At 41.5% G+C, this 17,229-nt stretch overlaps 1 protein-coding gene across 1 annotated transcript in view; it reads right to left on the bottom strand.

Moving 5' to 3' along the window:
• Positions 1-2,868: 2,868 nt before the first annotated feature.
• The window catches only part of LOC124863580 (dynein axonemal assembly factor 5-like), a 40,122-nt gene continuing 25,761 nt past the window's right edge, over positions 2,869-17,229 (bottom strand). The window contains exons 9-13 of the mRNA XM_047358026.1: positions 15,700-15,847; positions 8,914-9,064; positions 6,862-7,018; positions 6,313-6,504; positions 2,869-3,551 (exon numbers count right to left, since the gene is read on the bottom strand). Of these exons, the coding sequence (XP_047213982.1) occupies positions 3,406-3,551; positions 6,313-6,504; positions 6,862-7,018; positions 8,914-9,064; positions 15,700-15,847 (794 nt within the window). The 3' untranslated portion in view covers positions 2,869-3,405. The remainder of the gene's footprint in view (positions 3,552-6,312; positions 6,505-6,861; positions 7,019-8,913; positions 9,065-15,699; positions 15,848-17,229) is intronic.

The raw sequence follows: 17,229 nt of genomic DNA, 5'->3' as shown, positions 1-17,229 counted from the left end.
TCTGGGGGGTCTCTTGCATCGGTTGGTGCTGGACTGATGTGGGCACTGGCGGGACAAGAAGGGAAGTGCTGGTGTCTTGGCAACTCCTCCCTTACATATGCAACACCACACAGCAGTAGGGTGTTGGGATGTGGGACAATGGGCCTTAAGGGCATTGGGGAAACACCATCCAACCACAACCCCAACGTTAGACATACACATTTCCATTCATCCCAACACTCCACATTATCAGACACACATCGTGCATGGCATGGTCCCCTTGCTCCCACCATAGAGCTTATGTCAGTTTAGCCAGGGACTGCGGGTGTGGGGATGCCCTTAGGGTCTCTGACGGCACTCCGCAGGACAGGGGGCTGCCTGCCTTGGTGGGGTGGTGTCTATGTGGGTGCTCGGGCTATGTCTAAAGTGGTGGGCCCCCATCTGGTGGCCTAAGGCTCTCCGAGTTTTTTTTTTTTAAGCTGGTTGAGGGCTGTGGGGCCTGTGCTAGGCTCTAGTGGGCATCCATCCCTCCAAACCTCTCAGGGACTGGCCCCCCATGGTGAATACAGTGTGCTTCTTATACTTTGGATGCTCCGGGTTCTGACTGCTGTGGAGAGGTGTTGCCTGCCCAACGTGTTGGGGTCTCTGGAGGTTCTCCGGTTTGGTGCTGGGCAGTCTTGCTGCCGGGGGTTGGTGTGGGCCCTGAGATGCTGAGGGGAACGGTTCCCAGGCTTATTCTGCACAGCTGGCTTGTGGATGAACTGTGGCTGGGTTCTTTGTGGGGTGTATGACTGCCCTGGGGTGATGCTTTATGTCTGGCTGCTGTGGCCTTCCAGAGCCGGGTCTACCTGCCTTTTGCTGCTCTTAGATGCTCTGGATTGGAGGCCTGCTACAGTTCTCGCCACACTTACAAATGTTCACTTCCCGGTGACAAACTCACACCCACAGTGGATATAAAAAGTCTACACACCCCTGTTCAAATGCCAGGTTTTCATAATGTTAAAAAATGACAGCAAGACAAATAATTTCACAACTTTTTCCACCTTTAATGTGAACCTATAACCTGTACAATGCAATTGAAAAACAAACTGAAACCCTTAAAGTGTACAAATATAAAATAAAAAACTTTAAATAACCTGGTTGCATAAATATGCACACCCTTAAACTAATACTTTGTTGCAGCACCTTTTGCTTTTATTACAGCACTCAGTCTTTTTGGGTAGGAGCCTATCAGCGTGGCACATCTTGATGTGGCAATATTTACCCACTCTTCTTTGCAAAACCGCTCCAAATCTGATAGATTGCGAGGGCATCGCCTGTGCGCAGCCCTCTTCAGATCACCCCACAGATGTTCGATGGGATTCAGGTCTGGACTCTGGCTGGGCCATTCCAAAGCCTCAATCTTATTCTGGTGATGCCATTCTTTTGTTGATTTAGATGTGTGCTTTGGGTCATTATCGTGCTGAAAGATGAAGTTCCTCTTCGGCTTTCTAACGGAAGGCTGAAGGTTTTGTGCCAACACTAACTGGTATTTGTAACTACTCAGAATTCCCTGCACCCTGACCAAGGACCCAGTTCCTTAAGAAAAACTGCCCCAAAGCATGATGCTGCCACCACCATCCTTCACTGTAGGCATGGTGTTCTTTTGGTGATGAGGAATGTTGTTTTTGCGACAAACATACCTTTTTGGAATTATGTCCATAATTGGTTTCATCTGACCAGAACACATTTTCCCACATGCGTTTGGGAGATTTCAAATGTCTTCTTGCAAAATTCAGTTGGGCTTGAATGTTTTTCTGTTGGTTAGGCTTCCATCTTCCCACCCTACCCCATAGCCCAGACAAATGAAGAAGACGGGAGATTGTTGTCACATGTAGTACACAGCCAGTACTTCCCAGGAATTCCTGCAGCTTTTTCAGTGTTGCCGTCGGCCTCTTGGCAGCCTCCCTGACCAGTTTTCTTCTTGTCTTGTCATTAATTTTGGACGAACATCCGGTTTTTGGTTGTGCCATATTTTCTCCACTTGATGACAGTCTTCACTGTGTTCCATGGTATATTTAAATCCTTGGAAATTCTTTTGTAACCTTCACCTGACTGATATCCTTGAATAATGAGATCCCTCTGATGCTTTGGAAGCTCTCTGCGAACCACAGATTGTGCTGGAAGATGTGGTTACCCAAATGTCAGGAAAAGCCTACTAGAACAGGTGAACTTTGTTTTGGGTTGATCAGAGGCACTTTAATTGGTGACAGGTGTGTGCTGACTCACATTCAAACTAATGTTAAATTGAATTGGTAAAATCTGAACACAGCCACATCCCCAGTTATAAAAAGAAGTGTACACTTATGCAACCACATTATCTCAATTCTTTATTTTTACTTCACCTCTCTGAAAGATTTGCTTTTCCAATTGCAAGTTAAAGATCACATTACAGGTGGAAAAAGTTGTGAAATTATTTATCTGGATGTGATTTTTTTTACATCATGAAAACCTGGCATTTGAATAGGGATGTGTAGACGTTTTATATCCACTGTACACCCACCTAAAACAAACACACTTATTTTTACATATAAACTCACCAACACACCCTAAATGGTTGAAAATCATACAAACACGTTACTACTTTGATGGACTGAATCTGAAATTAATAAACTTAAGTAATTACTTCCTTGAGATAATTTTTTTGTACAGCAATACTGCCCTGGCACATGTAAATGACCATCTGCTCTACATGGTATGCCTGAAATGCAGCGACAGGACATGTAAAAAAAAAAAAAAAGAACAAGGTAGGATGCGATGAAAGAAGGAAGCACTTCAAGAGCTTCAAGAAAGTGAGGAAAGTAAGGAAGGAAGGACCTTAAAGACTATGGAACAGTCTGAAATACAAAATGTTTTTCGATACTTTATTTTTTGCATACTTATTAAGAAGTGGAAAGTACTGCATACTTTTTCATGCTGTGTTGTAACCCTTCAAGTTATGCTTTCAATCTATTCCAGAAATTCAAAATTAAAGAAATAAAGTACACCATTTAAAATAACAGTAATAGATCGAAAAGTTATGGACTGTGATGCTATTTAAATTCACATTTGTTTAGATGTTTTTTTTAAGTCTCATTGAATGGCTTCTGATGAAAGAAATGCACTGTACTTTCAAGACTAAATCCCAGTTCTCAGATTTCCTGACATGTCTTTACTCCTGTAGATAATAACACATCCCAACAGCAAACATCTGAACTCCAGCAGTTTAACAGGAACGACTGCAGGAACGCATTAAAATACGCTGAGAAAAACACATATATAGGAATACTTAAAAAGGTCAATCATGTTTAACACTGTAGTAAATTACAATAAAATAGTTTTGGTTTTGATGAAGAGTCAAGACATCAACTTGAGTCTGCGTGTGTTTTGCATATTCCTTCTGTCAGTCTAGTGCTGTAAAGTCTCTGTGGGCAGCGAGCTGACGTGCTGCAGGAGGAGATCACAGTGAAGGGGACTCCTCTGCTTGTCCCTCACAGCCTCAGCCTCCCTCTGCAGAAGAGACGGGTGAAGCGAGCTGCCTTTCTTCAGGACTTCTGCACAGACAAAGAACCACAGTGTAATCTTAGTGTATTACTTTAAAGGAACAACTTATTGCGGCATTTAGCTAATAAAAATAACTTTTGATAATCTGGACTGACGTAAATTAGGAAAAGCATCTGCAGCATCTTTTTTTTTTTTTATTAAAGTTTTTTTTATTGCTTACCAAAGAGATAGAGCCATAGTGTTTTATGTACCACATATCAGAAGTAACCTGAACGTTTTCTATAATCAGGGTGGAGGAGCAGGCTCACCAGAAGATGGCGGTGATGACTTTTTCTTGCTCATGAAAATATTACCTATCTTTCCACAGGGAGGCGATAAATCCTTTTCATTTTTCTTCATCTGTTGATCTTATGGGTGTAGTGAATTCCCTACAGCTGTCTTGTCTGTGAAATCTTAAGTGATGAAAATGTTAAATTTCTTCTCCAGTAGTGACATGCAATCAGTTTGCAGGATTGAGCCACTATGATACTTTCTTTTGCTATTTAGGGGATTTTAAGGTTTTATTTAAGTGCTACTCAGTCCTCAGTCATAATGAATGCATGGGGGGAGGAAAGGGGTGGGGTGGGGGGGCATACTCTGAATTTAAGAACAATGACTGCTTGTGAAAAGTGATTTAAACCCGTGCCAACAGTGAGACAAGGAGGGAGTGGACGGGATCGCTGTCCATCATTCTGTCAGGATGCGCTGCAGACATCCAGCCACTTCAGAGACATGCGTTTGAAATACAAGAAGCGTAAGAAAAGGATCAACTATTAACCGAAACAAGCAGAGGGAGACAAAGCAGAACAAAGGGCAGGGAGAGAACAAAGAGTGCTTCAAACACTAGGAAGGAATGCTTCCACGTCGGGGTGCGGTCAGAAGCAGACGATTGCTCACCACGATGTGAGGTCATCTCATTTCACAAGGAGACTCCGAGCTGTCTGTGAAGGCACCATGCTTACTTTATAGACTCTTAGCCAACCTATATGTTTATTAACTTCATGGGATGGGAACACTTTACAGGTGGTCAACTATAGATTTCCAAAAAAGGAAAAACTTTTAAAGAGTCTTGCAAAAGTATTCATGCCCCTTCAAGTTTCCACATTTTGTCACAACAACAAATATCAATGGATTTTATTGGGATTTTATGTGATAGATCAACGCAAAGTAGCACAACATTGCAAAGTAGAAGAAAAGTGATGCATGGAGTTCAAAATCTTTTTTTTTTTGTAATGCATTTGTATTTGGCCCCTTCACTCCAACATTCCTAAACAAAAACACTGATACAAACAGTTGCCTCCAGAAGCTACTTCATTTTGCTGAGGATTATGTCAAATAAAATCCCACTTTTATTCTCAGAATCAGAGCCAGTTCCAGTTAGTCGTGTTTGTCTGATGAAGGTTATTTAAATGAAACACAACAGCCTGGTAACCAACAGTAATCTTTCAGATTACCAACGGTGAGATCCAGATCAAAGCGAATTTATTCTGTAATAAACTTTTAGAAATGTACAGTTTAACTTGATTTTAAAAGTAATCCATAAACTATTGCAGCTTAAACCATTACATGTTAATGGGAGGGTGTAAGCTCACACGCCTCACTGCTTGCTCTGCCAGGCAGTGCATTAGATTTTTTGGGGTTTTATGTAGCCTCCTGGAGGAGTCATGGGTGTGCTCTTGGAGTGATTTTGGTAGGCTGGCCCCTCCTGGGAAGGTTTTGGCTTTGTAATCCTTCCCAGATTAACAGATATTAATCACTTTTTATTTTGCTCTTTTTTTTCAAATCACAGCAAGATGAGTTGCTTTTTGAGATTTTTACACCTACAAGTTCTATTTAAGTGTTTTCTTGACTCTACAGGTCGGCATTCAGGCCTGGATGTCACTAGTACAACTGGACCTAAAAGGTTTGGTTAACCATAAGAAATTCTTGATTTAGAGGGGGCAAACATTTTCACTGCACTGTAAATTTCTTCCAAAAAATTATTCTACTTCACTGAATGAGAATGCTCACCAGATGAAGGTCTGTACCCACCCTCTCATATTTTACACTCTCTGTCTTCTTGAGAGCTGGAGATGAGAGATCTCATCATGAGGCCTCTCAGCTTTGGCCAAGCCATCAACGCTCACCTGCGTCCTGTCAGAAGTAATGACAGCTAACATTCCTGATAAGTACGGAAAGAGCAAAATATCCTCAAGAGCTGCACACTTTGGGAAAAGCTGCTCAGACTTTTCCACTGATGGGGCTGTAAACCGCAGCCCAGAAGCCATGGGCCGCTGCAGAAAACAGGGGCCAGGCAAGAAGGAAGGGATACTGACAGATAAAAGATGGAGGGATTAAGTGGGATGAACGTGCGGACAGATGTGAGGAGGTAGGAAGAGGGAGAGGGGTTCCTCATGTGGTTATCATTAGTCTGGTCACACACAGATAAACCTTTCACAAGTGTTTGAACACTGAGTTATTTAGACATTAAGACTTCCAGTTCAATCATTGAAACCACTCCTCAGTTAATTGTCTGTTGGTGACCTCTCTTTGCATAGCTGACTAACCCGGTCCTCGATGGATCTAAAGTATTTTGACAGGTGAAAATGTTCCCACTGCTCTCTGAGTGATAAACTGAGTGGAAAAGAGGAATAAAGGAGAGCTTTGAAATAAGAGAGAAGATGTGCTGTTGGCTGTATGCCAGTGGAATAAAATGTTCGACAGAGGTCATCCTGAATTCCTATCATCCCTATACAGGATTCTACACCCATCAACACCCCCACCCAGTCTCACCCAGCACTTGGTCCTGCACGGAGCTGTCAGGGTCATCCAGGTGCAGCAGGAGCTGCTGAAAGAGGAGCTGCAGATGGGGAGCATAGAGCTCGGGGTTGTAGTCTTTGGTCAGGCTGGACAACCAGAGACCCACGGCTTGCATTGCGACGCTGCGAACCTCCTCGCTGCTGTCGTCCAGACGCTTCAGCAGTTCTGTGGAAAAAGCCTGTCAGTTCTGCTGATGGGTGGCCTCTATAGCACTTGCAGAAGAATTACATCTCTTGAATTTTGTTTACATTTTACAGTCCTAAGCCTTAATGTATTTTATTGGGATTTAATGAGATTAGAGTTCAAGGGGTTATGAATTCCAAGGTGCTATAAAAAGTTCATTTTGCATCCAGCTGAGTAGGATCCCATGTCAAGGGGAAGTGGTTGTCTCGCTCTCCAAATGATGTAAGGAACGCCATTAGAAGACAGAGATAACCTCTACCCTGTGACCCAGAGAAAACAAGACACCTTACCCAATGTGACCAGATGTGCAAAGAAGGCAGAGATCTAAGAGTCTCCTACCAGGATAAATCTTGTTCAGAGCCTCATGGTGTAAACTGGTTCCGATTAGCTTGAGTGTGGCAGAAAGAGAGCGACAGGCCAACAGTCTGCTCATCTGAGAGTCCTCCTCCAGGGCTGAAAACACCAGGGGGCTCAGCCTTTCCTCCAGACACAGAAGCTGCGTGAAGACATCGACTGACACTCAATAAGGGATAAATCTAGTCAGTAATTGACCAAATGTGTTTTTAGGCAACGGAGTGAACCTGCAGAGAATCATTAAATCAATCTCCTATGGTAGTCTTAAAATAAGGTAAATAAGGTTTTATTTTACATTTACAGTGAAACATTACCTTAGCAAGATTTAGGTCAAGTTGCATTTTAAAAACATAAAAAAACTGCTTCAGAAACACAGTCAGGGTTGCTACATGTTTATTAAGTAAAAGTTCAACCATAAATGTATGGCAAATTTTTCTACAGAGGTCAGGTTATAAATACAGTACCTACAAAAGCTGGAGGGAGAGAGGAAAGAAAGTAACTAAGGAAGGATAGAGGACACAAGGAGGGAATGAAGACTCAATGAAGAAAGGAAAGAAAGACAAATCAGAGAAGAAAAAAGGGCAAGAGGGAGTGAGAGAGGAAGGAAGAAAGTGCATGAAGGAAGGACACAACAAAGAAGAGAAAGAAAGAAGGAATGAAGAAAGCAAGGAAGGAAGGAAGCAAGAAAGAAAGGAAGGAAGTACACAACAAAGAATGGAAAAAAAAAAGAAGCAGCAAGTAAGAAAGAAAACAAGAAAGAAAGAAATTTAACACAATATCCATCCTATGTCTAAAAAATTTAACACAAAGTCAAAAAAATACTAGTATTTTTCCAATGGACAGACAAAATACTGAAATCAAATTCCCGACTTTTCCCGTCTTTGTAGGAACCCTGCGTAGTGAGAATGAATGTTTTAATCACACTCTAAATGAGACACAGAGGTAATGAATGGATGAACAAGGTGAGGCTGTATGAACTAAGCCAAAAGCTGAGATGTGATTACTTAAACCTCTGTCACCCTGTGTGTTTGCTATCGAAACCAGGCAGGCAAAACAATAAAAAAGAAGAAAAGGACGGACAGTGGATTCAAAAAGAGGAGGAAACCTTGGCAAATGTTTGGTCCGCTATTACATCAGTGACAATCTGAGAGCGCCAAGTGTAACTGAAGCTGTAAATTGTTTTCCCAGGGAGTAAGAGAGGAAACAATGTTCTTCTAAAAGAAAGGCTGCTTGATTCACCTGTGGAAAACAATAGCACACACAACTCTCTGCGGTTACATCTGTCAGGACGTGTTATTTACTTCATCTCTGAGGATCATTCTAAGGATCCGGTCTTAAAATCATCCGGCCTTACTTAATCTCCACACTTCAGGCCTTCTAATCTTATAAGGATATTTAGGTGACACCAGATAGCAGACCTACGCCCCCACACCCACACCCATGCTCTCATTGTCCCCCGGGTCTTTGCACCAACTTGCAGCTAAGAAAAAAAAAGCTGCTTGATCCAGTTTGGACTGATAGGTCAGCATGCAAAAGTAGGGACAAGTGCTGCCAGATGTGCATGTGTTTGTATGAGTGTGCGTACTGTAACCCAGCACGTAATCCGGCAGGCAGGTGTGAGGCCAAGTTTCGGCGATAGTTCCTACGTTTAACAGAAGTCCAGGACAGTGCAGACATTGTTCCTTCGGGACAAAGGTATGTGAACCCGCTTGCCCCCTCGTACACCTGCTAGTTGCTGCAAGAGCCAAGAGGGAAAGATGGTGGGACATTATGTTTTTCCTAAATGCTCATGTGGGATGCCTTACAGTGATGGAAAATAGATGAAACAGAAAATCTGAAATCCACCTCTGAAGGGTTTCAGGAATGTATCTTTTTCATTACATCTGAGTCAATAAAAAGTGTTTTTGCAGATTGCCATTTAACTGGAAAGGGACCACAAATGATGTTTGTTTCCAGCGCGTGAGTCCTCCAGCACATCTGGTAATAAAATCATGGATTTATAAATGTCACTTCTACAGTGTTTGCATGTGTACCCACCTGTCCATGTGTAATGGCTCCTCCATGCAGCAAGGCCAGCAGACAGCTGAGGGCTGAGGTTCTCACAGCGGCAGCGGTCCGGCCCGCGTGCCACACCAGGTTGGGAAGCAGGACGTCACTCAGAAACCTCTCCGACTCGTCACAGAAATGCCTGGAATGACATATGATTACTGAATCGGTCCAGTAAGCCATTTTGGCTACATCATATAGCACAGTGGCCTGTCGACTTTCACATTTGGTTGTGTTGTAAACAACCTTCAGTGTATTTTATTGGGATTTTATGTGACAGACCAACACAAAGTAGCTCGATGAAATGATGAGTTAAATACAGGAAGAAAACCTGTAAGAGGTGCGAAAAACTTGAGACTGCGGAAGAGGTTGACCTTTCGGCTGGACAACCTAAACATACAGCCAGAGCTGAAACTGAGTGGTTCTGATCAAAGCATATTCATGTGGTAAAACGGCCCAGTCAAAGTCCAGACGAATGAAAATCTGTGACAACTCTTACAAATGAATGTTCCCAGATGCTCTCCATCCAATCTGAGTTATATAAAAAAAAACATCCTTGGTGCATGCCAGCAGAGAGATACTGAAAATGACTTAATATGTGAAAAAAATTAAGGGATGCAAATACTTTTGCAAAGGCATGGATGTTTAAAAGCACCAAACAGCAGGTATTTGCACTAATGTACTGCTGCAACATAGCTGATGTGATTCAGTCATTTTCCCACACTCTAAAAGGCAGACTGGTGGAGAAAGTAAGAAAAAACAGAAAGAAAAAAAAACAAAACATCTGGGTTTCCATCTCCTTCCCTTTACCATGCTGGCTTAGACCCTCTGATATCAAACTATCTGCACCTGCACTCTCTCCGTCTCCCAACCAGCATTTCCTCCATATTTGAGCTCTTCAGCTGGACTGAGAATCCAACTGGTACGTTTTATGCATCATAAAGTAGACTGTAAGGACTTCAGGACCAGCAGGGGGAGACTGTGCATAAAAAATAGAGCCAGAACATTCATACTTTGCCAGCAAAGCTTCTTCAACATGAAATGTGTTGACAACTTGTCAGGAATGACGCCAAAGGGCAAAGAAGACATATTTCCAAACTGCAAAGACTATATCTTAAGTGAAGAAGAGCAGCACTTTGTGATTGCATGTAGTTGAACTCCTAAACACACACAGACACAGAAACACAAACTGGGGACCGTTTTGTTCTTTCTGTGTTGCACACAAAAAGATGCTCAAAGAACTTAACATTGTTTCAGAGATCAAAAGAGCGAGAATAAAAGCTTTAGCTTAACCTCATGGTAGCTTATCATCCTTTTAAATGACCTGAACATTAGATTACATGGCAGAAAAGTCAAATATATCACAATTTGAACCAGTGATGTTTGCAGAATGGTATTTTCTTTTTTTTTTGTTTTTTTACAAATCCTAAAAAATGTGCAATTACTTTTATATCAGGCAAAATTTTTGTGTTCTTATGGATGAAACTCCAGAGCGATATTTGAAATATCCAACTTCAGCTGTGCTTCTGACTCCCTGAAATCATCACAGTGGATGCTATTTTGGAATATCCTAGTATACTAGCATTTATTGCATAATGTTCAGATTTTTTAAACAGCTCCCACAACTTCTCCTCCACAGTCAAAACCCCACAGTCAGTTCTGAAGCCCACACATCTGGATTTAGTAAATGTAATTTTGTCTCAAGTGACAAAAACATGCTCCTAAAATTCATGTTTTCTTTTTATGTTCCTTTTATTTTGATTTTCCTGCAACTTTGCATTATTGGTACTATAGCCTATTTATACCTAGAGATTACTGCTGCATTCTCTATTGTGTTGATAGGTCAGCAATCTTTGGGCATTTGGTTTAACTCTATAATCACTGCAGTTAGTTGATTTTCCTTTGATGGAAGCCAATATAGCCAACATTCATAACTAGATTTAGTCATGAATAAATCTCTACACCTACAGGGCCTGTCTTACAAAAGTATTAATAACTCTAGAACTTTTCCACATTTTTGTCACCTTCAACCACAAACTTTAATGCCTTTTCTTGAGATTTTTATACAACAAGATAACATAAAGTTGCACCTACTTGTGGAGTGGAAGTAAAATATATGTTTTTTAATATATATATTTTAATATAAATCTGAAAAGTGTGGTGTGCTTTTGTATATAGCCAGCCTAGTTTGTAGAGTCATCTAGCTGCAGGTCCTTGAGGTATGTCTCTGCCAGCTTTCCACATCTCAAGACTGAACTTTATGCCAATTCTACTTTGCAAAATGGCTTAAGCTCAGTTCGGTTCGATAAAGAGCAACTGTAAACATGAGTTTTCAAGTCTTGCCACATATTCTGGACTTTGACTGGACCACTGTTAAAGTGTACAGGGGTTTGACAATGAAACTGAAACACCTGGTTTTAGACCACAATAATTTATTAGTATGGTGTAGGGCCTCCTTTTGCGGCCAATACAGCGTCAATTCTTCTTGGGAATGACATATACAAGTCCTGCACAGTGGTCAGAGGGATTTTAAGCCATTCTTCTTGCAGGATAGTGGCCAGGTCACTACGTGATACTGGTGGAGGAAAACGTTTCCTGACTCGCTCCTCCAAAACACCCCAAAGTGGCTCAATAATATTTAGATTTGGTGACTGTGCAGGCCATGGGAGATGTTCCACTACACTTTCATGTTCATCAAACCAATCTTTCACCAGTCTTGCTGTGTGTATTGGTGCATTGTCATCCTGATACACGGCACCGCCTTCAGGATACAATGTTTGAACCATTGGATGCACATGGTCCTCAAGAATGGTTCGGTAGTCCTTGGCAGTGACGCGCCCATCTAGCACAAGTATTGGGCCAAGGGAATGCCATGATATGGCAGCCCAAACCATCACTGATCCACCCCCATGCTTCACTCTGGACATGCAACAGTCTGGGTGGTCCGCTTCTTTGGGGCTTCTCCACACCGTAACTCTCCCGGATGTGGGGAAAACAGTAAAGGTGGACTCATCAGAGAACAATACATGTTTCACATTGTCCACAGCCAAAGATTTGCGCTCCTTGCACCATTGAAACCGACGTTTGGCATTGGCATGAGTGACCAAAGGTTTGGCTATAGCAGCCCGGCCGTGTATATTGACCCTGTGGAGCTCCTGACGGACAGTTCTGGTGGAAACAGGAGAGTTGAGGTGCACATTTAATTCTGCCGTGATTTGGGCAGCCGTGGTTTTATGTTTTTTGGATACAATCCGGGTTAGCACCCGAACATCCCTTTCAGACAGCTTCCTCTTGCGTCCACAGTTAATCCTGCTGGATGTGGTTCGTCCTTCTTGGTGGTATGCTGACATCACCCTGGATACCGTGACTCTTGATACATCACAAAGACTTGCTGTCTTGGTCACAGATGCGCCAGCAAGACGTCCACCAACAATTTGTCCTCTTTTGAACTCTAGTATGTCACCCATAATGTTGTTTGCATTTCAATATTTTGAGCAAAACTGTGCTCTTACCCTGCTAATTGAACCTTCACACTCTGCTCTTACTGGTGCAATGTGCAATCAATGAAGACTGGCTACCAGGCTGGTCCAATTTAGCCATGAAACCTCCCACACTAAAATGACAGGTGTTTCAGTTTCATTGTCCAACCCATGTATATGCTTAGATCTAAACCAGTTAATTGTATGTTTCATGGCCTGCCTGAATGTTCACCTTCAGGTTAGTCTCAGGTACTTTGCAACTTTTCCTCCAGAATTCCATCCAGCTTTCAATGCCCCCGCCTCCCCACACCGTGATGCTGCCACCACGGCAGGGATGGAGAATTTGTTTTACTTGGCTTGTGGAAAATTGCAAACAATTACTTTCTTGTTGACACTTTTATAAAAGCAAGATTTAGGGAGTGCACGACTCTTTGTTTAAAGATTAAGTAACTTCTGCAGCAGCTGGAGCTCACAACCAATGCACATGCCACACTTTTCAGATTTTAACACAGTACATAAAAATACAATTTGGTCTATCACGTAAGATTTTAATAAAATACCACGAATTTAGTGTAACACGATAAATGTGAAAATGTCATTGCACTGTCTATCCTGAAAAAAAATGTATACTGCAATACATCCAAGAAATTACGACCAATTTTGTCTGTTCATTTATTAGCTCTTTTTTCTCCAAACTGATTAAAAATGTGTCACAAAGAAGGAAAGTCTTATTTCAGCAATTTTCTTGTATATGTTACAGATTATAGTCATTATGGATAAGTGCACAATTTTACCTGCTTTGTTATGTCTCGTTTTGTAAAGAAGTCCATATTCGAAATATATCTTTCTTTTGTGTGGTAAATCTTCAAGCTTGAAATTAAAGAAGCTTGATTTAGTCGTCTATACAAACTTGAAAGCGCGCTCTTATCTCTTTACAAGCTGCACATTATTTCGGTCGGCCACATCCAGGGGAGAAGGTATAAACTTTCGTTTCTTGTACTTAACTTTCATATTCAGCTTTTTAATCACAGCACGTAAAATCCACATGAAAAAAAAAACATTACGAGTGCATGCGGATGAAAGGACCCTCCATGTAACTTTCCCTTTCAGGTCGTTCTATACCGAGGTGTCATTATATCATTTTGGGAGCACCACAAAGAGCTGATTTTTTCTGCACGACTATCATTGTCCTCTCGATGACATACGGCGCGTGTGTGGCCCTGCAATCTGTTGAACAAAGATCAAGCCGTAAATCATGAATGGAGGGCTAAGAATGAATGGAAATGTTATGACAGACCACACAGCACCGCACACTGTGAGTTATACATTTGTTTGAAACCTTTTGAAGGTATAACATGGTTTCTGTCTCTTGGTGGTAATATGATTAGCAGAGATAGATCTCAGGAATGAGAGAGTCTAGTTAACAGTGCAGGTGGCTGAGCAGGGAGTGCACAAAGGACACAGACCTCTTTTGTTTTATATTAACATTTATGGATAGGAGGAAAAAAAAAAAAATCAGGAGAAAGCAGTTTCCAATGTACAAATTCTTTGGCAGAATATTTTAGCTCCTTTTGTTGTTTAAGTGACAATGATATTCTTTCTTGTTAGATTCCTTGCTCTATTTTTCATTGTGCTTCTAATATTGTTTGTAACCAGTGCAATCAAACCTTTTGGCTGCAGCTCTAGGATTAGCCGCACACTGCAGTGATTGTCTTCTGGATGAGCAGGAGCAGCTGTTATGATTGCTGGGGCCCAGAGAGGGCCCTCGCGTTTAAAGCATTCTTTCAGGCTGCAGCTCGACGTCCAAGCTGGCGGCCGCTCAGCTGGGGGACTCAGAGCAGGGGGGAGGACAGGGGTGAGCTGTGTCAAGACATTCCTGCTCTCCCAGCTCCCTAATAAGTCAATAACCATTAAATTACTGTTAACAATTTAAATTAGTGCTGAGAAGGCTGTTGTCCTTCTACAGCAAAGCCATCCATGCCTTTTACATCTTTTATGTAACAACCACAAACTTCTACGTATTTGATTGGGATTTTATGTGATAAAACCAACAGAATGTTGTACAAAATTACCAAGTGGAAGGAAAAGGACGCATGACTTACAAAATACTTTACAAAAACTTACAAAAAACCTGTGAGGTGTTGCATGCATTAGTATTCAATAGTTAGAGCTGCAAGGATTTGGGAAATGTCTCTATCAGCTTTGCACATGAAGAGACTGAAATTGCCTTAGATTCTCAAGTGGCTTTATGTCTGGACTTTGACTGGGCCATTTTAAGAAATTCATATTCTTTGAACTAAACCATTGCCATTGTAACTCTAGCTGTATGTTTGCCATTGTCCTTTTGGAAGGTGAATTTGAGAGTACACAACTTTAAATATTTATATAAAAAATATTTTCCCACCTAAGCTGTGGATCTCCGTAGTACCTCCAGGGTTACCAAGGGAACACTGGATGCTTCTCTGATTGTTTTCCGTCCCCTGGCCTGTCAGTTTAGGTGGACAGCCATGTCTTGCTAGGTTTAACGGTTAAACGTTTCAGATGATGGACTGAACAGAGCTCTGTTAGATGTGCACGGCTTGAAATATTGTTTTATAATCCAACCGAGTTTTAGACTTCTACACAACTTCCTGACCTTTCTGCTGGGTCCCTTGGTCTTCATGATGCTGTTTGTTCACTAATGTTCTCTAATAAACCTCTGAGGCTAAAATCACACTGAGATTAAATTACACACAGGTGGACTTTATTCACTAAACAGGTAACTTCGCAAAGCAATTAGTTACACTGGATTTAATTTAAGAGCATTAGATAGAAGGAGGTTGAGAAGAGTGCATGCTACATTTGTCGGTTTTTTATTTAAAAAATAAAAACAAACACCACTATTTTTCTTACATTTCACTATGTCATGTTGGTCCATGTCCAGAATCCCAGTACAATACACTGAAGTATGTGAATGTAATGTGACAAAACATAAAAAAGCCTAATTTATTTGAACACTTCAGCAAGGCACTGCAATGGGTTTATTTACAATCTGTGTGGAGAGGTGCAGCTTTTTATACTTAGACATTACTAAAAGTAGCCGACATCACAAAAATCAGCATCATTATTCATGCGGTGCAGAAGTGAAGGTCAGTGGAAGGATGAATAATGAGCTGTGCTTATTATAATGACTTCAAAAACAAGACAGTACCACATAATTGCGTAATGTTGACACTCGCCATGCCTGCATGCAGTGATAATGGGGTAGAAACTGTTTCACCTGGTTTTAAAGTTAATGTCTGTGAAGCGTCTCCCTCACCCCTGGGAATCCAGTGTGTTTTTTGCATCCAGCAGCAACTTGGCGAGCATCGTGAAAACGCTCATCCTCATTTCCGTGTCTCTGTTTGGCTGGAGGCAGTTATAGAGAAGAGGCATCAGCTGGTTCAAAAACTCCCCAATGACTGGACCTGTAACATACAAACGTGGTGACAAATATTTTTACTTTTTTGCTTTATTTTGCACTAGGGATGCACGATCTATCAGCATTGACATCGGTATCTGCCATGTTGGTCATTTCTGAACATATCAGTATTGTCCCCATTAGTAAAACTGGGCTGATATTAACGACCAATGTTTACTTCCATCTTGTTGCCTGCTGTTTATATGTTTAGGGAGTGGAGAAGCAGTGGAGGATCATGGTGCGTTTAACTGAATCAGAGAAGAAATGTTAGCAGTGTGGTCGTTTTGTCACGTGGTCGTTTTGAAATATACATAATATTGGAAAAAATCAGATATTGGCCCTAACACCAATACAAATATCGAATATCAATATTGGCCCAAATTTCCATATCGTTGCATCCCTATTTTGCACCTTTATTGTGTAGATAACTGTAGAGAGGAAGTAATTTCTGACATTATTCCACACTTTGTTTTCATATATCTGTACTTTCTAATGAAGCATTTAAACTCATATGAACATGCATTGTTGATATAAGCGTGCTGCAAAGCTATTTTGATTTTTGGGAAAAATCTTACAGTGATAATAAAAAGAAAGTCAGTCAGTCAGTCATTTTCTACCGCTTATTCCATAGTGGGTTGCGAGGGAGCTGGTGCCTATCTCCAGCAGTCTATGGGCGAGAGGCAGGGTACACCCTGGACAGAAAAATCTTACAGTGATAATAAAAAGAAAGTAAGTAAACTTTTTACCTGTACATCTATGAAGCATCCAAGCTTATCCAACCCCAGCATTTCACATTTTATTTCTTCTTCCCTGGACTTGATGCATCAACACATTAATGCATTGACACCATAGACCACTGGCTGGGATTAGATGAGGCCTGGGGGCCATTGGCCCACCCACTTTACGGCCCTGCCCAGTCATGATCTGGTCCCACCAGATATTCACGTAGCCTGGACACGATTGTGCTGAGAGGCTGTGACAAATCTTTCCCTCTCTTCTGTCTCTAGTGCTCTCGCTGTCTAGAGACAATCAGAGGCACAAACAAAATGTCTGTGCCTCTTGAAACCGGACAGCATTCGCAAAAACATGCGCAGCGAAATTTATTTACTTGCACTATGAGATCAGAAGCGCAATAAAAAACATCTTTGTCCAGTTAAGTTTGCCTCAATGAATATGCAGTACTGAATGTTTCTGTGCAAGTTGACAAATTATTGGAAGAGTGGATGCCAATATGTTTATATAACAGTTCCAGTGTTATTAACTCATTAAAGCTGCAAATAATTGCGTTCATTATTAGTCTGTCATTCATGTGAGTCCCAAAGGCAGTTCCAATTTGCAATAGCACCGAGCAGTGCGCACGGATGGCAGGTTGCTATGTGGGTAAAATGC

Source organism: Girardinichthys multiradiatus, chromosome X (genome assembly GCF_021462225.1).
Source record: "Girardinichthys multiradiatus isolate DD_20200921_A chromosome X, DD_fGirMul_XY1, whole genome shotgun sequence".
NCBI lineage: Eukaryota > Metazoa > Chordata > Actinopteri > Cyprinodontiformes > Goodeidae > Girardinichthys > Girardinichthys multiradiatus.
The sequence above is the reverse complement of the archived record's forward strand: the minus strand, read 5'-3'. Positions and strand labels throughout refer to the sequence as shown.